Source organism: Semicossyphus pulcher, unplaced genomic scaffold, assembly GCF_022749685.1.
Source record: "Semicossyphus pulcher isolate SPU_LCO1_2020_fin unplaced genomic scaffold, fSemPul1.0.p SCAF_14, whole genome shotgun sequence".
In the NCBI taxonomy this organism is placed as follows: domain Eukaryota; kingdom Metazoa; phylum Chordata; class Actinopteri; order Labriformes; family Labridae; genus Semicossyphus; species Semicossyphus pulcher.
In genome coordinates, this window is record NW_027211648.1 from 2706450 (window position 1) to 2728773 (window position 22324).

Genomic DNA, 22324 nt, shown 5'->3' on the forward strand with positions numbered 1-22324 from the left:
AACTGTTGATTCGGAGCTCTGAGAGGCAAAGTGGGGAAAGGAGGCTGCGGAGAGAGAGAGAGGGAGGAGGGAGAGACAGAAATAGTCTGGGCACAAAAAAAGACGAAGAAGAGAGAGGTGGAGAGACAGACACAGTCAACCAAAGACACAATGAGCCTCAGAGAGAGGAGAGGAGAGGGAGGGGTCGCTCTGAAAGCCCTCACCATCTGTGATGAGGAGCTGGAGGAGCAGTAATTGTTCCTGAGAGGAGTGTGGGGGCTGTTCTCAGCTCGGAGGTACACACAGCACAGTGTCAGGCCTGTCTGATGCACAGGTGAGGGCCAGCAGGGACACTCACCTTCTATGTGGGCTCTCATTAATGTCCATGTCAGTGATGACCTTCTCAAACCAACCTCACTAAAACAACTTCACTCCACAACGACACACTGGGGCCAGTCAGCTGCTTTAAATCTTTCTTACAGTCCGTCTCTTTATTCTGTGATGACTTGATTTATTTGCTCTACATAGTTTGTTGCTGGGGAGCGAGCAGTCGTATCAGAGGCGTGAATGGGAGCATCTCTCTGTTGTTATATTGTGAACACCCAAGGATAGATGATCAAATGGGTCGACCAGGCATAGGCCAGAGCTTCAGCATGAAGCGACTACAAACATTTCTAGTTGTAAAGTCTCGTGTTGATTTAAAAGTGCAGACAATTGTCAAATAAGGGTTGATGATTTAGTTGAAAGCTTATTTTAACATGGGGTCTTATGGGGTTTGACTCACTTTTGGAGCCAGCCTCCAGTGGACACTCGAGGAACTGCAGTTTTTTGGGGCTGGCTTTGTTTTTCAGGCCTGGTCCTTGCTACTTGTAGTGAAAATGGTAAATATACCTGCTAAACATTAGCCTGCTAACATTGTCATTGTGAATAAGTTTGGAAGCTAAGGTTAGCATTTAGCTCAAAGCACTGCTATGCCTCAGTACAACCCTAAAAAACTGTTAGCATGTCTGCAGATTCCTGTTCTGTTTCCTTCATACTACTGAAGCTACTGAAACATGTCATTAAAACACACTAACATTTGTGTGTTAATTCTAAGTGAGACAAGTGCAGTGGCTCTGCTTTGAGAAAATAAATGAGACGTTTTGCATCACTTTAACTCAGGGTATCTTGCTCCTCTGTGTGTAGGAGGGTTTGGGCTGCATCTACATGTCTGTGCCCAGGAGCCTTTTGTCTCATATTCCTAATTTAAGAGTCACATGAAGGTCATCGTTTAATACTTCTAGAATAAACATAAGACGTGTATCATTGTGTCAACAAAAGACTTACACCGCTTAATCACTCGTTTGAATTCGTGGTAGCAGCCTTTCTGCAGGATGTCCCATTTAGGAACCAAATTCCTTAAATACACTTGATAAAATATTCATACTCGGGCTGTCTCTTACCCAGAGGCGGCGAGACATGAAAGTATTACCAAAAAAAGTTACTTCCACTGCAGTCCTCTGGGGGGAAAGGATAATAATGTTGAAGTTATTAATGTAGAGATGATAAGTGGATACCGAGGAGGATCCTTGGGGCCTCGCCTCTGTGCAAAGTCGATGACGACTCGGAGGCGGCCGTGGCTCCGTCTGTGGTCCTCGGGCAGAGCCGGGCTGTTAATCAGTGCTCAGGGTTACATCAATGATGTCGGCACAGTGAGTGTAATCCATCACAGACACGTCCCTCACTGGTGAAGTCAGCACAGCATCACCAGAGAGAGATCCTCCTGCTGGAGAGTTTACCTGCGTGTCTGTATCTACAAAACAAGATGTACGAGGAAGCCAATACACAGACATTCAAAACAAATCTAAGAAGCTATAAGGACTCTGTTACTAGTTAGCAAGGGGCTACATCTAAAATTGAACTTTGGGGTGAAGATTCATATTAGGTTTATTTATTTAAGACTTAGAGTTGGACGACAGTTGGTGGAAGTCCTCAGAGGAATAGTCTCACTTAAAGGCAGTGGACTTGTTTTGCTTTAACAGAGAAACAAATACATCTAAAAATGGGTTTAAGTACATTTTTCTGATCATTTCTCTGAACTGTTACCAAATATTAGAAGTATATTACTTACAGGCGCCGGTTTAGCTCAGCGGTTGAATCGCGCATCCCGTGTACAGAGGCTGCAGTCCTCAATGCGGCAGCCCCGGGTTCGACTCCCACCCTCGGCCCTTTGCCGCATGTCCTCCCCACTTTCTCTTCTCCTGTTTCTGACACTATCCACTGTCCTCTCTCCTTCAATAAGGGCATAAAACGCTGAAAAATTAAATCTTTACATTTTCCTAAATCTCTAAATCTTTATTCTATAATATCACAAAACTAGAAGTAAACCTTGAGAGTGCAGACCTCTCACCAGGCCAGTAATGTAGCCTTTTACTAATCTGCAAGCACAGTTGTTGCATATATTTGGATGTATTTCCAAACTATTAAATAATCTTATTTGAGTCATATTTCTTTTGTGACTGTTTCCCAAAATGAAACTGTTTGGTTACCTAGATGCAGCAAAACAACTTTGGTTTGGTTTAGGAAAAGACAGATTAGTTAGCAGCTCTTCGGAGGTAGCAGCAAAGACAAAACACGAGAACAAGTACAAAAAAAAATGGCACGGTAATAATAAAAGAAGAGTTTTATATAACAATAACTAAATAAAGTGCTGGTGCTATGATTGCGGCTGGTTGGAGGAGGGTTGCTGTACTCAGCAGCTAGTGTCCTCAGTCTTCCTTTGGTGGTGGGACATTTTACCACATGTGGAAAGACGTTGGAAAGACATTATTTCTTAGTCAGTTAGTGTTTGTTTTAATCGTCCGGTATCTCCTTCCAGAGGCGAAGAAGAGGGGAGAACAGGCAGGATCCAGGGTGGGCGGGGTCCTGGTTTAGGCAAAAAAATAAAATATAGTTCATCAAAATGTTAATATATTTTAGCTTTATTTAGTTGTAAATTTTTTCCCAGTATAAGAAGGATTGCTAAATCATCAACACGATTAGCATTCTTGCTAACCCCGGCAAGTTTGCATCCTCTGTTTTTATAGTGATTCTCATTAACTTACACGAGTTCTGTCCCTATCAGATAAACTAATAGATGATGGTAAAAATCCAGTCAAACTCTACAGGAAGTCTAGTCACAGCTGTAGGTATGTAGCAGTAACGTTACATGAAGCAAAAACCCAAATGTGTCTTTGTAAATCAGTGATCACAAGCAAATAAAAAAATCTTGTCTGTTAGCGTGAGGTCTCCTGTTGGTTAAGGTAAAGATCAGGTAAATTAACAGCTTTTTATCTCCTTGTTTATCCATGGAGTGATGAGACGACCAAATGCAGACAGTGTGCATCAGTCGCATCAGTTGCAGGATGTAAGGCATCATCTGCGGATAAAACGGCGTGTTTTTAGGGAGTAAAAACCATCTTTGTTTGGATTTCCGCAGCAACAGATCAAAGGGTTAGAATTTACGGAACATTAAAGCACGGATCCATCCTGCCCTGTGTCATGTTTCTGTGAGTGCTCTCAGTGTCGAGGGAAGTGTGTGGTTCTACTGTACATGTTGGTGAGTAAGCAGTGAACTTGTGAACTGTGTAAATATCCGTGTCTTTATTGGTTCACTGTGTGTGTGTGTGTGTGTGTGTGTGTATGGCCCGGTCTGATGACATTATCAGGCTCCGTAATCTGCTCTGTAATTGCCTGCTGCTGACACGGCAGAGAGGCTGATACGTCTGCAGAATAAACTCACTGTGAACAAGTAGAGGGAGCTCGTCTGCAGTTGATCCGCGCAGCACAGCGTGACATCTGGACCGGACCAATACAAGGCGGGGAGACAGACGGGGAAAGAGGGGAAGGAAAGATTCATTTAAAAACAGCAGAAAAATATGGAGGCTGACAAAGCATGAGAAAGACAGAAAAAGACGTAGAGAAAGAGAGAAGAGGTGGAGTTGAGGTCTTATAACTCTTTGCTATTGACCACAAACGGCCGCAATTTTCCTCTGATATCGCACTCAGGGTCAGAGCATACAATTGTAATGCTAACATTTGATCAGGAGCTTAAAAGACAATAAACACTGAACATCCAGACCAACATCAGGCCATATTTCAGGTTAAAGCCGCTACTTGATTATGTACAGTCCAATAACAGCTAATGTTAGTGCTCAACCACTTCCTAGCTAATACGGCCATTAGCCATAAGTGGCTGAATGCTAACGTTACCTTTTGATTGTGACGTACAATATTACCCCTTTCCCATCGAAATTAGCGCGTTGACGCAGGTTTTTTAGACCCGGGAAGACCCATTTATAGATGCCGATTGCCTCTGTTCCCATTGCCAGTGAAGTATACTCCTGTCAGCTGCTTTTCTGCTGCGTCACCATCTGACGTCACAAACGCGCCTGAAACAGGCTTAGTAAACAGTGAAGATGTTACGGCGGTTAGTTCTTCATTGTATCTATTACTCATTCAGTCTGTTTATCAAAGTCAGCAGCGACAAACTTTGAACGAGCACTGCTTGGACGGAGTTGGGCAGAATTTGTAGCTGAGATGACAAGGATTCGCAGAAGTCACAGACAGGAGCATAGCATCGTGCTGGAAAGGGGGCAGAGATTAGCGTGTTGACCTGGGTTTTGTGTTCCCATCAATGCCAATTGGATCAGAGGCGATAATTACCCGGGTCTACTGCAGAGTCATCTGACCCGGATCTGAATGCCAATTGTAGCCTTTCCCATTAAGCAATAAAGCTGAGTGTTAGCGAGTGTTAACGAGTGTTAGCTGGTTTTCTGACCAGTGGGAAAGCGGCTTATGATGGCTTGTGGTTGAATGCTAACATTATCTGTTGTCAGGTTGTAGCAAAAGGGTCATCAAATACATTGTTTTTACATGGTCTTTACACATTTTCTATTATATCTTAACAATTTCAAAGCTAATAGACATATAAGTTAAGAGTTAATCAACTCTTTTATGGTCAGTTAATGATTTGAGTAACTTTCAAGAGAAAATACCAAAAGTCGATCTTTGTCCAGCCCCTTTAATGTGAAGATTTTCTGTTTATTGCTGTAAAAAAAATCTTTTGAAATAAGACAAGGTTGTTGTTTTTAAACCAAGTAAAAATATAGAATTGTAAAATGTAGCCCCAGTATAACTCATAAATCACTTGCTCTGATGGACCTGAACTAAAACTTCTTCTAAAGATCTTGGAAACAATATTGTTGTCATACTTTAAGACAGAACTGGATAGAGCAGGAGCATTTCAAAGCCCTGCTCTTGTTATTTGCTGAAATGTATTTAGATTTTATTCACACAATATACTGTTCTAACTCAATTAAGTTGTCAGCCTGCAGTACGGGGGCACAGAGAGGTCAAACTTACTCACTTCCAAACAGAAAACTTACAATTTGGCCGATAAGTTCCAGAATTAGTTCTGTTCATCATGATTAAGATAATAAAAGCAATGTTTTTATTAAGTTAGAGCATTGCATGTCATACGTCTGCTATTAGGGGAAACAAACAGTATATATATATAATATATAAGTGTATTTCAGCCATGATTATGAAGAATACTAGGAAGCAGAAGCAAAGAGAAGGAGCAAAGGAGGACAGGGAAATAAAGGGATGACAAGAGATGAGATGTGTAAAATATTAGGATACAAACTTCGCGGCGATGAGGAAGAGGGAACTGGAGACAAAGAAATGGGACAGGGGCTGGGAAAGGATAAATGGAGAGATTCAGAGAGAAACAAAAGGGCATGAAGGGACCAGCAGAGAATCATGGAGGAAGAGCAAGAGGAAGGAGGCTCTTGTTAATTCGAGGAAGTCTCGTAACTGAGATGCAGCATATGGGCCGATTAGGAGCAGCTCTACTGCATCCAGACAGAGGCCGGCTGTCTGGGGTTTGTGGGCTTCTCAACCATCCGTCATCGAGGATACAGATTAGAACCAAACTTTGAAATTAAGAGGAAAGTAGCATCTATTAGCGCAATTTATTTTCAGTTTATTTTGGGAAATATGCTTTAAGTCATTACCGCATAAACGTTTTGTTTTTTTTTGACGTTTTCTTGCTGAGAGTCAGATGAAAAACCCATTGGCTATCATCTGGTGAGGATATATCCTCTGGGAGTGACGGGGACCTTTGCAGGCATTCCAGTGTAGCCAGCGTTTAGCGACAAGGACTTCCAGCCAAGACTTCCTCCTCCGTGTGCTGCATTGTTTACAGTCCAGCCAGCAGCTTGAGAAGCGACCATGAATCAAAGTGAAGTGAATATGTCTGTGAAATAAACGCTGTCATCTCTCGGTTCGTCCCATCCCCCGGAGGAGCGCCCGTTCATCTGTCTGTGCTGAGTCTCAGTCTCACTGTAAACAGTAAGTTACACAGAGGCTGCACTCTGGCTTACTGCAGCGGGATGAAGCCCAAACAGAAACAGATTTTCTTGTGATCGACTTTAATTAACGGCTCTTCAGTTTGCTGAAAGAACAACATCATGATGCAGATTAGGAACAACATGAAGCTTTGTCGGGTCTGTTTGTTGAACGGAGGGCGAGCCATCGTTTCTGATGCTTCAAGGAAGTCGGGAAATCTAAACGTTGAACAGCTTTCGTGTCACAGCGTTAAGGGAATTTGTGTCAAGTTGAAATTTGTTGTTAGCTTGTTTGTTAGCGTGACTTACATGCAGATGTCTCTTTATAGAGATTAGGCAAGACAAGTTTATTTATAGAGCATATAGAGAAATAATTTCAGCAACCTTTCAGTATGACAGTGAGTGTATTTCTGAAAATAACAAAGTCTTTCAGAGGAAACCAAAGAGAGAAAGCTAAAGAAATGTCCCAAAGGAAAAGAGATGCAACATGTGGTGGTGTTAGAAGAAAAAAATCTAATGAACAACTTTGTCTGGGATGTTATGAAACTTAATGTGTCCTTTACTCTAATTCCCTTTTGCTGCTTTTAGCATCAAGGTAAACAACCTGGTTTGAAGCTAAGGTGACACTTGTTGACACGTTATAAATAAAAAGTGTTGTGACTGGTAGAAGCTGCCAATTTTCCTGGCAATGACTGTATTTGTTTACAGTTATTACCCTAATATGAATGTGTTAAAGATTTATTGCTGTCAAAATGTTGCACGTAGCGTCTTTAATTAGCTCAGCGTGATCAAAAACCTGACTTTTCAGACGTGAAAGACGTTCGTCAGGATGCTGGAGTGAAATCATCCAGCATTCAGTTAAATAATCAGTTCATTCATTCAGCGCTGCCTCAGAGGATGAAGTATGGTGTGTACTCAGCGTTTTGACTCCTTCCGATTCCCCGCCATCAGAAACATGGATACAGCAGAACAAGATGATGGACGCGTTACACCGCCTGAATATTGAAAGATAATAAAGGCAGCAGAAGCATCCGTCTTTGTCATCTCGTCTCTCTCCTTGTGTGTTTGGTGCGAGCTGAGCAGCAGTGCAGACCGACGACGAGGCCGCTCAGCTGCAATACAGCGCCGTTATTATTTAACACATCACTCTGAGCTGCAGGAAACACTCCGACTGTCTGCTGAGATCCCCGAGCAGCGTGTTTCCACTCACAATCTGTGCCAATATGTCTGTAGGTGGATGTACAGTAGGGGTATAAATATCCTCATGTATGCTTTAGCGTGTGTCTTGTGAGGCGTGATGACTCATCCTCGGTACAGTCGATTATGTCTTTGTAATGAAGCTGCATAATTCGGCAGTTGCAGAAAACAGAAACATCAGTCGTCTCTCCGAGCATCCATCCTTTTATATGACCATTGTGATATTTTCACTGCTTCCACATTGATTGCAACTAAAAAAGATGATGATGAAATCCTGAGTGAAAACAAGCAAGTTAAAACATGTCCAGATAGACGTGTGAGTGTGTTTGTGTTGTTCCTCCATAACTCAAACTCCTTCCTTTTCCTAACACATTATTCATCCACCAATCCCTGCATCTTCCCAACCCTCAATCACCCATCCATTCATCCATGTTGCTATTCTGCTATAGCTTCATAAATCTATATACCATCACTCCACTCTCCTCCCCTTTACATCCCATTCTTCTTTTCAATATTCCTCCTATATACAAGCCCTTTCCCTCTGGCTCCATAAATTCTTCTTTCCCTCCTGTTTGAGCCACTCCCTCCATCAGTCCATCCCTCCATCCCTTCCTAAATCCATTGCCAATTTCTCCTTTCATCCTTCCTGCATTCTCCTGATTCTCTGTTCTTCTCCACCTCCTAAACTCGTCTCTCCATCCATTCATCAATCACTGCATCTCCGTCCTTCATTTGTGTCCATCCACCCACCTCCAGATCCAAGCCTCTTATACCTCGCCCATATTTCTACCTTAGTTGGAAGGCTGCTGGTTAAGGCTGAGTCAGTTAGCTTCAGCCTAGCTTGTAGCTTCTAAATAGCTAACCAGTTGTTGGACAGCTGGTTTCTTTAAGCAGATTCAGTTAACTTTAGCCTGGTTTGTAGCTGCTAACTAGCTAACATAGTTACACTGGTTTCTTGAGCCAGAATTGCTTAGCTTTAGCCTGGATCGTGGCTGCATACTAGCTAATGTGGTTTTGAGACCACTGGTTTCTTGAGGCTAAATCAGTTAGCTTTAGCCTGGCTTGTAGCTGTTAACTAGCTAACATAGTTGGAGGACCTCTGGTTTCCTTAGGTTAATTCTGTTAGCTTTAGCCTTGCTTGTAGCTGCTAACTAGCTATGGAAGTTATGAGAGCATTGGGTTTTTTTCTGGCAGGTTTAAAAGCACTGTTTTTTTCCGGCTGATTCAGTTAGCTTTTGCCTTGTTTATAGCTGCTCACTAGCTAACTAGCTAGTCTTAGACAGTGGGTTTCTTTCGGCAGTTTTGTGTAGCTTGGCACATTGCTGCCAATTAGCCAAAGTCGTTTTGGGGCTGCTGGTTTCTTTAGGCTGGTTTCTTTTACTAATTATCAAGTAAACAGTGGAGGCGAGTCATTGCAAACGATGACACTTTTTCATCTGTTAGGTTTGGACGACTATTGGGGGCAGCCATAATTTTTACCCTCCTTCTTTCCTCCTCTCCTTCCCTCACCAGTCCCTCCATCAGCCCTTGTGTCAATTCCTCTGTCGCTCCATTAATCCATCCATCTCCAGGTTCCCTTCCTCCGTGCATGCACCAGATTCTCTCTCCGAGCCGGAGTGGTCCTGATAAGTCGGATGATGATTTTGCTGTAATGAGCTGTGGAGAGAGACGTTGTACATTAGCAGCATATTGACGCCACAGAAGGACTCACTCTCTTGTAACGAGACAGATCTGATTCAGCTGAGCGCACAGGAGAATACAACGCTGATGTTGACAACGGTTAAACACAGACACCCCCATCATAACCCTTAACACACACACACACACACACACACAAACACACACGCACACACACACACTCCTCCACCCCTCCAATTACATCCCTTTGCTTAATCTTCCTTATCGCAGTTGTTCTGCTGGCAGAATGACAACCTTCTGGATTGTGAGCTTACGATGAGTCTGCTTTTGAAACACTTTGTGTTTGTGTGCGTCTGTGTGCGTCTGTGTGTGTGTGTGCGCGTCTGTGTGTGTCTGTGTGTGCGTGCGCATGTGTGCGTGTGGGCGTTGTTCTTTAATTAGCATATTTAGTGTTGTTTTGAGTGTCAGTCTGAAGAGGTTATTTTTGTGAGTTTGTGTCCGTTTGTTTGAGATTGTCTGTCTCTTTTCTTTAGAATTGAAACTATTGGTTGTTAATTGATCTTTCTTCTTGAATCTCTTCTCTAACTTTTGAGCTACGCTGCTACATTTCTTTTCATGTAAGGCCACTATCAGAAAGACACATGACTGAATGAAAGAAAAAACAAACAGTATATGACAGACGGCTGTCCATCAATGAGTCTGGTTCTGCTCGAGGTTTCTGCCTGTAAAGAGGAAGTATGTCCTAGCAGGTGTTGCCAAGTGCTTGGGTCTAGGCCTGCTCTGGGATTAATATTTGTAGATAAAAATTGAATTCATGTTTTTTTTTTCAATAGCTTCCATGTCATATGACCCAGTGTCCTCAGATCAATAGCTGTGTCCCAATCCAGGGGCTGCAGCCTTCAAAGCCTGTATTGTGTCACAGCGCTGCACTGAAGGCAGCGGACAAATGTGTCCTCCATTTCCCGGGCCGTGAAGGATCCATCGGGTGCATCCTTTGCGCGCTACTTCCAACGAAACGTTTTTGGGTTCAACTCAGTCATATAGCTAGCGTTACACATGTTTCAGAAAACAAAAGGGCCCTTGAAACAAATTATCTGTAAAATAATAGGTCAACTTACTCGACGTTACTTATGCTAGCTAGTTAGCCCGCTAGCTACCTGTTGCTAGGCGACAGGAGGGTGTTTGGCAATGCAAGGGTAGACCAGACCGTCTCATTTCAGTTCGGCTTTAGCGGTCTACGCAGGCTCTGAATGGAGCATCCTCCGTGGACCGCCTCCTTTGAAGGCTGCAGCGTGTCATCTGTGCCACCTCTTGTGGCCATAAAGATTATGAGCAGAGAAAAGGCAGAAGCAGGTGACGTAGCATTGGAGGGATAATGTCTGTCTGTGGTTCGGGGTAACCGAGGGTTCAAACAGACCCAGGACAGTCACCCAGGAGAATAAAGTTAAGTGAATAAAAAGCAAAAAGTCAGTGTTGACTTGAGTTTTGTGTGTAACAAATAAAAAAGCCTCTGACGGGGCTTTCTAGGTCTCCATGAGTCACAAACTGTTTTTAACGCTGGCTAGCAGCTATTCTTGTTAGCTTGAAGCAGGTGTACTCGTTGGTAATACGCTGCCCCCGACCCAGAGGGAGGCTGTCAAATAACATCCTGTCATCCTCACCTCTGACATATTGACAGGGACAGCACTTCCTCTTATATAACAAAGACCCCACAGACTGTGATATTTCAAGGTTTGAACATGTCCTCCACAAATATGAGTTTCTGCAAAGACAAAACGTAACATTTGATTCACACAACACTTACAATTAAACGGTCATTGCAGTATTTTTAAACCTTAACCCTATTTAACTTTCTTAATTTCTAAATGACTGATACGTACAAAAAGTTTGGAATTTCTCCAGCAGCAAAACAGGCTGTAATGGCTGCAGGGTAATCCTTGTGGGCAAATGTGCCTGATCAAAATACATCCACTAAATGTTTTTTCCACTGACAGGCTCAGATTAATATTCAAAGTGTCTGACAACATTACAGAAAGGATCCCTGTAACCCAGCTGTAACCCCGCTCTCTTCAAAGACACCAGACTCCATTGACCAAAAAGGTTATTTTAACTTGCAGAACACTGGAGTTGCTGGTCTGCAGCTGCACAAATAAGTTAGTTTGTTTATGATTTACTCTGACTTTGATGTTCTAAATGGTTAGCTGGGATGCAGCAAAATATGTATTAAACACACAAAAACGAACCAATGTTGGCAGCGGTAGTGCAGAAACTCCTGCATTGCGCAATGTTAAATCACTGTTTTTCTCAATGGAGTCTGGTGGTTTTGAAAGGAGCGATGTAACAGATGTTTCTGGTAGGAAAAAAGCACCTTATCTTGAAGGAAAGCTCTATCTTAGTAGGGATCTTTTCTGTAATGTTGTCAGACACTTAGAGTAACAATCTGTTAGTCATTTAAAGCTCAAAATAGAAAAAAAAACAGGGTTGAGGTTATAAAACACCAGAATTCCCTTTAATCTGCTTTGGGAGTTATTAAAAGACACTCACAGACGCTCTAACAGGCCAATTTCTGGCTAATGCATAGATTGATCCGACACTATTTCATACTGAACTTGTTATGTAAGAGTTAATGTGTAATTATCACCTCCATACTCAGTCATCTGACAACACCTAGGAGCAATAAAGTTTTGAGTTAATGTTATGCTCATAGCTGGAGATCATGGCGCAAAATATCCTCTCATTCTGTTGATTTCTATCGGACATCGTGCCTTCATGCCCATAAAAACACGACAAAGTACCACATTCCTCCAACTACCTCAGCAAAATTGAATAATCAGTGCCACATATATCACACCTCAGGGTCAATACCAGCCATTCCCCGAGCACATCACATTACTCTCCTCCTTCCTTATCAACCTGCTTTCCTTCTTTATGCATGTTTCTTCCATTTGCAAAGCCCATCTGCCTTTTCTGATTTCTCCATGCCTTTCTCATTTCCCTCCTCTTCCTCTTCCACAGCTCTGTTGTTAGCTGACGGTAAGTCGTCCACTCCTTCTCTAAGCAACTCCGCTAACATAAGCCCTCTGTGTGTGTTTGCTGTTTGAAGACCAGCCCCTAACCAAAGTCTTTTTTGACATGTTTGATATGAATTAACTGCTTGTCAATCATTGATTATATATGAAAAAGTTGCTGTAGCCATCGTGGTTTGTGCACTGTGGAATGTTTTCATGCCTTGAGTTTGGAGTAATGGCAGTCGCCATCTTGGTTTTTCAGGGGGAAACGGAAGTGACCATATTTGCGAAAAAGGGTGGAGCTGAAGAGGAGCTAGGGTTAACAAACATTTTATACAGTCTTCGTGCAAGATGACAAATTACTTAGTTAGCGATATATTTTCCTGCAGAATGAGATTTTATTTGTGGTGGTACCTGGAGTTGTTTATTTATTAGACAAAAAAAGGTAAGAATGCTTGTGGAATGTAGCAGACTAGCCGCTAGTTAGCTAACTTCTCCACAGAAGGAGCTAAGCGCTAGTAAATGTTTCGAATAGTAAATTAAAACAATCTTATCTCTACAATCCGCCGTCTTTTTACGCTGGAAAAGCCAACAACAATACTAACTGTTATGAACGAGCCGCCAAAAGTAAATCAATGTATGAGAAACACTGAACAAGCTAACAGGCCAGGTGTGATGAGCACAGACACAGATAGCAGCTAATTAGTGCTAACATAAGAATACAAAAATACTAGAATTTTACTCACCAGGAACACCGACTTGTGACTGCTGGTCTGTTAACCCAATAAAGCGCACAGCAAGACAGATTATTTGTCAGATATTTGCATGAACAAATCCCCAAAAGGCTCCAACAGCATAAAGATTCTCCCCGTACAGTTGTCATGAAGAGAGAAATGAGCTACAGAGACCCAAACTGTTTTTGTACCAGGCTGTAAACATGTTTATTTCTGCTGTAAAGTTTTAACATGGGGCTCTATGGGGACTGACTCACTGCTGGAGACAGCCTCAAGTGGACAGCTGAGGAACTGCACCTCCATGTTTGCCTCATTGTTTACTCAATGAAGGTTGCTGCTTGACGCCAACACTGTTACCCCCTCCTGCTCTTACAGCACCAGCTCCTCTCTCTCCCTCTCTCTCTCTCTCTCTCTCACCAAATGATGATGCTAATCAGCAGATTAATTAATCATAAATCCATAAATTATGTTCTCCACTCAAGAACAAGGTACTGATACTTGATAACCGTCGGTAGATAAAAACCTGCCGTTCCCAAATTGGAATTTAATTACCTTTTGTGCGATTGTGTTATTATTATTTTCCTCATCCTTGTCAAGGAAATTTGTGTCATGTTGCGGCGCAGCTCAGCGCAGAGGAACGGCTGGATAATCCAATTTTAAACACAAGCAAAAGAAATCCTGTCAGGACTTGAGGGTACACACTTTCTTGGGTGTGTAATTGATTTAGCTTAAAAGTGTGTGTGCTGGCACTCATGCGCTGGTGTACTATGCATGCCTCTCTACGTGCGCGCGTGTGTGTGAGCTTGCCGACACACCCTCCTATCACGGGGACTTGGCTGTGATCTTTAATGGCTACGTTAATATTTAATGGTAAGCGTGTTGTCAGCAAAGAGCAGCAGGCTGGGACTCGTATAAAAGATGACAAGGTCTTTGCACCAGGTGGCTCAGTGGGGGAGTCGCACTCAGAGCCGGATGAGAGGCCTTTGGACGCCTGAATCGCTCCTTCTTGATCGAGTTTGACAGCACAGAATTGATGTTATGGCGCTCTTTGTAGTGTGCAGCGGTGCACTCAGGAGATCTGTGAAGCATCGGGGCTTCTCTCTGCAGCAGAGCCGCGAGGACGAGTCTGATGGACGGGTAGAAGGAGTGATCAGGGCCCCGACGAGCCGGAGACATCAGCTTGTATTGGAAAGAATAGAAATAAAGCCTTTGAGGTGATGGCATTGAATTGAAGGCCTTGATAGTAGAGATTTTTTATTGTTGCTTCAGCTTTGTCAGACAGTCGCAACCTCACATCAGTTCACCCGAATCACAGCTACATAAGAACCACAATTAACTGCAGATACTCGAGATAGAATGTTCTAACTATTTTAATTCTATCCTGTTTTATTGTGTAACAATATCATACGTTAGCTTGGAAGTTGTTAAATGCTAAAGTAAGCTGTTACCAGGCTATCAAACAGTGTTTCACTTCCAAATATGGTCTGAAGTCCTCCCTGGTTTTTTACCATCATCATCTTTGCTACTCAATCAGGAAGATGAAGCTGAAGCTGAAAGACAGTGATATGTCAGATTACATTAATGTGACTTCAAACCTAAAAAGGCCTGTGTTTGCGTCGTGAATTGGTTTAATGAAAACAATGTTCTGCAGCTCATGTGTCAGCTTAAAATCAGCAGCACAGTACGGTCACGCTCCCCCGGTCGGTTTGGTCCAAACTAAACACAATACTCCCGACTCGAAAGAAACCAGCGTGTAAACACAGAATCGTCTTTTCAGAGGCAGATTTCTCAGAATTAAAGAATATATTGGGATAATATGTATTTTGAGATTTGTGACCTTGTTCACAAAGTGCTTTGCAAATCAAGTTTATTGTTCTATATATTTCATTGTCATGTAAGCTGCATAAAGAAACCACATCTAGCATTTCATTACACAGCTTTGTGTTGGAAAATGATGATTAAATGAACCTCGTACCTTGAAAATCAACACGTTCTAATAGCGGGTAAATTTGACCCGTTGGTGGTTTTAGGTACGCTGTGACCCCTGCCGGTTCTAGTGTTAATCACAGCTTTCATGCATCTCTGCATGCTCGCCACCAGTCTGTCACAGAGCTGCTGGGTGACGTTAGGCCGCTCCTGGAGCAGCTCGGCTTTGCTCGATGGCTTGTGACCGTCTCCCTCTTGATCACCTTCAGGAGGTTTTCAAAGGGGTTCAGATCTGGATTGGGCCGGCCATGACATGCAGAGAGAGACGCTGATTTAAGGAACATTTGAGTCTTCATTTTCTCCGGAGCTGTAAATTACACCTCAGGGTCAAACCAAGGCAAACAAAATAATCCCTTCCTTATGAAAGCGTTAAAATGAACAAAGGTCAGAATTTCAAAGGCTAAAAATGTAGGAAACAAGTATTTTAATGATTTGTGTTCACTGAATCTTTAATAACAAACTGTTTGGTGGGATTTTTCCAAACTTGAAACGGTCTCTTTGTGACTTTAAGGACCATAAAAGTTTAAAAGCTCCAACATGTTTAAATATAAGAAGAAAAACAGAGGGGAAATAAATGATTAAATAAGTATATGCACTTAATGTTTGCCTTTTCCTGTGTTTTTGTGCAGTATTGATGAAGCATGAGAGTGTGTCTAAACTCTGCATACGAAAACCAAAGCGTATTGCTGCATATCAAAGTGTTGCTGCAGTACATCATCATTTTCTCTTTGCACTGGATGAACGTGACAGGTGTTCCTCATAGACTGAATATAAAATCATCCCAACACTGTAAAGGCTGAATAAAACCCAGCTGTAAGAAGTGAGGAACCCTTCTGATGTCGTGTTTGTGTGCTGTGAAGTCCAACACAACATGCTAATCACTGTGATGTCTGTGTGTTGTGCTCCCTCTCGCCCTCGCCGCTCAGATGTTCCAGAGAGGAAGCTGACATCAGACGAGGAGGAAGCCAGACGCATCGCCGAGATGGGGAAGCCGGTGCTCGGGGAACACTCCAAGCTGGAAGTCATTATCGAGGAATCGTACGAGTTTAAGGTGAGCAGGTTACTCATCAAAGAGAGCAGCTGCATTATTACAGCAGTTTCCCATGCAAACAAACAGCCTCTATCTCACTTCGCCTGGAAGAGCAGCTACGCGTTTCTAATTTTAGCATCCAAACCCACATGGATGCATTTCTGGAGGAGATTTTATATGCATCCTTTAACCTCCCCAACCACATGTGCTTCTGCTGTCGTGCATCACACAGAGGCTTCTGGACTCCACTGCCATCGTGTGGTGGAGCTGCTGTATTTCTTTCCCCCTGCTGATGCAGGTCTGAGCCTGAATAATGGAGGGATTGTGCTCTTGTTTGGTCCCACAGAGCACAGTGGACAAGCTGATCAAGAAGACCAACCTGGCTCTGGTGGTGGGAACCAACTCCTGGAGGGACCAGTTCATGGAGGCCATCACCGTCAGTGCAGGTAGTGTTCTGACACATGATGGAGGCTGCACACAGTCACACATAAACACATTATTTGTTACAGTTATTGTGATTTTTGTTTAAACATTTGAATTCCACATATATTAATGTCAAACATGACGTCTTGTTGGACGCATTTACAGTACGTTGATCTCTGCCAACATTTTGACCCCCGTTACTCTGTGCTTTAGCGTAAACACAGCTCTTATTCATCCTTAAATTCTGTTTCATGTACAAACGGAAACCAGAACACTTGCCTTTCCGGAAATCCACGCTCCTGCCTACGGATTCTACTATGTAGACTATTCTACATGTAGAATCTGTAAATAGAGATTGAATCCCTGTTAAAGCCCCGGGTTCGACTCCCACCCTCGGCCCTTTGCCGCGTGTCATCCACCCTCTCTCTCCCCCTGCTTCCGACACTATCCACTGTCCTCTCTATAGAATAAAAGCCAAGGGCCAAAAAATCATCTTTAAAACAGAACAAAGGAAAGTGGTGCTGGATTTTTCACCCAGGCTGGTAGTTTCCCCCTGCGTGCAGTCTTTATGCTAGGCTAAGCTAACCTGCTACTTGTGGTGGCTTCATATTCTACAGACAGGTAAATATGAGTGGTATCAATCTTCTCTTATAACTCCCAGCAGTCTTCGTCCCAACTTCAGCCCAAAAGTGCTGCTGTCAGAGTGAGCCTTCAAAAGCTGTGACGCTCTGTAATAATCTCATGTCCATACGAGAGGAAACTCATCCATCATGTCGGGTCACAGCAGCGTCAGATCATCCTGCAGCCTGCAGTCACAACCAGCATGTAGGGAGCACCGTGAAGGCCTCGCTTCGTCACTTTGCTACTGAAATATTTAATCCAGCCGCGCTCTTTACTTTTTTATGATTCACTGAAAACAGCACGCAGGCGCCTCACATGGCCCGACACTTTGAATCAGCACGGTGTCCCGGCTGTCGGCCGAGCTTCCTGTGAGCCGCTGAGACAGAGAGGACAGAGAGGACAGAGAGGACGGCCCCGCTCCTCCACCTGAGGAGGGGCCGTTCTCGTTTAGCTGTTATAAGGTGACACTTTTAATCAGAGGAGCACAGAGCGAGGCAGTTTCATATTAAAGTTCACTTTGATGGAACGAAAAGACGAACAAAACTGATGAATCTGTGGTGGAAGTGGAACAGCCAACAAATAAGTGCTTTAAACCTGCATTCTTTCTAATGTCCACTAGGGGGCGACACCACTGGTTTTAAAAATAAGTCCCTTGATTTATTCCTTCAGTAAAAACTTTCCTTCTGAGTTTATGGTCTCAGTCTGTAGTTTTAAGTCTTCTTCAATCCACCAAGATGTTCATTTAGTAGATTTAAAGATAAATAGACAATAACGAAGGGTTTGCTTTAGGGCGTGGCTTCCATCTGAGTCCTCTTCCTGTGTCCTATAAAATGTCTTGTTCAGCATTCAGTCAAACTAAAAGACATTAAGAGTTGTCAATATCACTGTTTTCTAGAATTACAAATGCACCATATTCCTCAAGCTAGCATTAGCATCAGCCGATAACTCAGCTATCCAGTCACTCCTTTCAATCTCCACCCGCTCGTCCAAATATGGTCACTGGCGGCTTTCAAATTACAGAAGTTACGGCTCAAAAACATTTATTTACGAAATCAATTATTCGACACAAAATATTGATTTCGAAATTATTTTATTCATTGAAAAATTATTATATTTCTGTTTTCTGTTTAAAAAATAGTCCTAATAGGAGAACAAACTGACTGCAGCCCTGATGTCGGACAAGCCAGTGTTTCAACTCAGCATGTTTCCTTAATCTCTGATGACATATCATGGCCATTTTATGATAAATTACAGTACATATTTTACATATTGTTCTTTCTTAAGTTAATAAGTTATTTTATACTAAAATAAACATGCTTAACCATTTATTATTACCAGGAAATGATCAAATATGTGCACATAACACAACAATCAAATGAATACTTGTTCTCAACATCCGTCTGGAGCTTTATTTTAATGTTTGAGCAGCGTCTCTGTTTCCTCTTGTTCAGTACATTGTTTATTAAAGAGTATACGCTCACTGTCTGCTTTCATTTAGTCTCTTTTCCAGTGCGAACAAACTCCATATTTAAAACCTGCAGAATAATTTTAAATTAGGACAAAACATGAGAGTTGTTTACCCATAAACTGAACCACTGACTGAGATAACAGCAAGAAGTTTGAGAAATCAGGTTAAAGGCTGCATTATTAAATGAATGTGGACTTTTAAACTTCCTAACTAAAGCAAAAGTTCGATGCATGTACAGATAAAAATGAGTCATGCCCTGTGTCACATCGAAAGCTGAACAGACACAACAGTAACCTCAGGCTGAAGTGAAATGACGTCTAACACTGAAAAATAAGTCAATGTACCATTTTAAGTGAATCTTGTCCTCTTCCTCCCCCTCTCTGTCATCCTTTATCTCCTTTATCGATTCTTTATCTCGCCTACTCTTCACCCTCTCTGCTCCCTTCAACTTTATACTTCATCATCTGTCTCACTTTTATTCTTCCTCTGGCATTTTCTCTCTTCTTTTTCATCTTCTCTCTGCCTCTCCTCTCAACATCTCCCTCCATACATTCAACTTGCTCTCTTAATCTTTGCCCCAATATTTTACCACCTCTTCATCCCGCCTTCCTCTCCTCCCGCTCGGCTCACGTAGACGAGGACGAGGACGACACCGGAGAAGAACGGCTGCCTTCCTGTTTCGACTACGTCATGCACTTCCTCACCGTCTTCTGGAAGGTCCTGTTCGCCTGCGTTCCTCCCACGGACTACATGAACGGCTGGGCCTGCTTCGTCATCTCCATCGCCATCATCGGCCTGCTCACGGCCGTCATCGGAGACCTGGCGTCTCACTTCGGCTGCACCATCGGCCTCAAGGACTCGGTCACCGCTGTGGTGTTTGTGGCGCTCGGTACATCCGTCCCAGGTGAGTCCTAGAACAGAAGAATGGTTTTATAAACTGCTTTTATGTTTGCACAGTAAAAATCTGCCCTCTAAGGTTTTGCATGTTCTATATTTTCATTAATCAGTTGATGGATTATTTTATTCTTTTATAGTTCCAGAAAAGTCATGAAATGTTTGGACCCTTCTGAACTAAAAACATGCTTTGTCACCAAGATGGCTGAGTTTCTTATTTCCTCCAAACTGACATTTTCACCCGACAGGAGCGATACGTCACCAGAACGCTCGACTCTGTCAGCACATTGGTTATTAAAGGTCGTATGTGCAGCATAAATAAATCATCACTGCTCTCATTCTGGGGAAAAATCTAAATATTATACACAAACAAATCTCATACAGAGAAGATTTCCAGCCTTCACAATGAAGTTCATATTCTGAGTGACAGGTGGATTTCACAGGAAATGGAAACTTGCACAGGAATTGTGGGAGATGTAGTCTTCATTTGTAGAGGCACCGACTAACAAAACATCAAAGCACAAACAACAATAATAATCTCAATGGTCTCCTTGTTACTGTGAATAATAATGGAGTAAAGTGACGTTTAAAGACCTTAAAGATAAGGTCGTTCAATCGCCTGTGAATGCAGCCGTTCTGATTTTCTTACTCTGAATGACCAATGACTGTATACATAGATGTACAACGCGTCTCATATCTTCTCTCATTGTACGAAATTGAAGCTGAAATAGTCCCCGTGACGTCCAAAAATATGAGATTGACGAGAGCCAATTCCTTTCAACCAAAATATCACTGCGTAAAAACAACTTAAATTGACCATTTGCTGATATTTTTTGTCAACTACACGTACAAGAATTTGAGCTGAGTCACGACAATTCACTCCTCTCTCCACAGACACCTTTGCCAGTAAGGTCTCAGCGGTCCAGGACACCTACGCAGACGCCTCAATCGGTAACGTGACCGGCAGCAACGCCGTCAACGTCTTCCTGGGAATCGGCATGGCCTGGTCGGTGGCGGCCATCTACTGGCACATGAAAGGGAAGCCGTTTGTGGTGGAAGCCGGCTCGCTGGCCTTCTCCGTCACTCTCTTCACCATCTTCGCCTTCCTGGCCATCTCGGTGCTGCTTTACCGGCGCCGGGCCCACATCGGAGGAGAACTGGGCGGGCCCCGGGGACACAGACTGGCCACGTCAGCCTTCCTTTTCGGCCTCTGGTTCCTTTACATCCTCTTCTCCAGTCTGGAGGCCTACTGTCATATAGAGGGCTTCTAAATACACACACACAGGGGTTTAAAGTACAACTTCAGAGAGTGAATTCTCGCTGTGGAATTTGGTTCAGTCTTGTAAGGTATGAAAGGACAGGAGAGGTAAACCCAAGGTTTCCCAGACACCTCCCTCCCTCTCCCTCTCTCTCTCCCTCAACCCCTTCTGTAAGGACGCTTGGAGGTGTGTTTCCTGCCCTCTAGTGCCGACAGGCCTGTTCACCCCGGCTGTAGCCGTCCTGAGCCTGTGCGAGTGTGCTTACAGTTGGGATTGGGTTACCACCGAGTCCAGGAGATGCCGACGCCGGGGTGGTCCTGCATTCCACTGGAAGAGACAGCAGTCTTATATCCGGAGAGAGCTGAGTTAATCAGAGGTATATATTTTTCTCAACATCTGACGAGAACGACTTTTTTTAAAAAGTATTTTGGGGATAAAAACGCGAAAAATAAATCAACCAAAAAAAATAATAACACACGCACACACACACAAAGAAGAATAAAAGAACTATTTTCTGATGTACGTTAAGGATTTAAAAAAAGATTATATCGTAAATGGGAATATGTTGTGGAGTGACACTGGGACGGATTCATAGTATTTATTTTTATTTGCATAGTTTCCTAAGGAGCATTGCAGAGTTCTCAGATATCACACAGAGAAGAAAGGAGGAGCGACAGTGACAGTTCATACTGGCAGACGAGTCACCATTCAAACCGGCGCAGAGGAGGAGGTGGACACAGTGAACACGGTCAAACTGCCCTGAACATTACTCTATACGTATCTATATATAATATATTTCCATATTTTCTGTATATTTTGAATATTTGTTTAAATGTGGTCACCTTCTGCTCTAACAGAGGATTGCTGTGGCTAAGCGGGAGGGGAGGGGGGGTCAAACTATATACTGGAAGATGTCTTCACATTTCTAAAAGTTATGTATCTTGCCTAGGTAAAAGTATGTCATTGTATTTTATTTATTTACTGATATCTTGGTCTCACTCGAGTTTTCACCTTTTCAATCAGAAACCAGAAAAAAGAAAAAAAACAAACAAACGTGTTGCTGCAGAGGTAAATTCAGAGGTATTTTTTTACTGTTCCTTCCATGCACTTTGCTGTATAGTTCTATTTACTTCTCAGCTGAACAACTGAAAAGTTTCTTCTTAAATGGTGCGCAGACTTTTCTTTTTAAAGCCGCATTAATAGATTTTTGGTCACTTTGGGAAAGTAGAACCAGCTGAAAACAACAACAACAACAACAACAGTCCGCTAATTTGACATAACGTAGAGCGCGCTAGCCAACAAGATATCTCATTACATTGTTAAAGAGAAGTCTGTTAATCAGTATAAACTCTTAAATAACCCATATTTAAATCATTATCTCCTAAAAGTTGTTAAATTCAAAGCTGTATCCAGCTCACCTGACACATACACAAAAAACTGCTGTCCTGATGCCACTAGCTGCTAGCTGCTGTTCTGCTAGCTTATGTAACTTAGCGCAAAATTGGGGTTTTCTTTGATGAAGTGAACCAAGCTTCTGAGTTTCACTATCTACCTTTTAAAAAAAGAAGTTTGTACCAAGTCAAAATTAAACTAATAATTTGCTGGTATACAGAAATTAAAGCTGCTACGATAATGTACAAATGCCTTTCTGTCCAGCTTCCGTTAAAGCCAGCTAACATCAATCTTTTTGACTCAATCTGAGTCAATCTGTCTAGGTGA

At 42.7% G+C, this 22324-nt stretch overlaps 1 protein-coding gene across 12 annotated transcripts in view; it reads left to right on the forward strand.

Annotated features, from left to right (window-relative positions):
* slc8a3 (solute carrier family 8 member 3) overlaps positions 1–21726 on the forward strand; it is a 113507-nt gene extending 91781 nt beyond the window's left edge. For 3 of the 12 annotated variants that reach the window (XM_069661456.1, XM_069661458.1, XM_069661460.1), the window contains 4 exons: positions 15837–15961; positions 16287–16389; positions 19087–19356; positions 20241–21726. In XM_069661456.1, the coding sequence (XP_069517557.1) occupies positions 15837–15961; positions 16287–16389; positions 19087–19356; positions 20241–20617 (875 nt within the window). In that variant the 3' untranslated portion in view covers positions 20618–21726. Of the gene's footprint in view, positions 1–196; positions 231–5490; positions 5503–11512; positions 11529–12197; positions 12216–15836; positions 15962–16286; positions 16390–19086; positions 19357–20240 lie in introns of all 12 variants that reach the window. The other 9 variants (XM_069661462.1, XM_069661467.1, XM_069661457.1 and 6 more) reach the window with 8 other exon arrangements.
* The last annotated feature ends 598 nt before the right edge of the window (positions 21727–22324 follow it).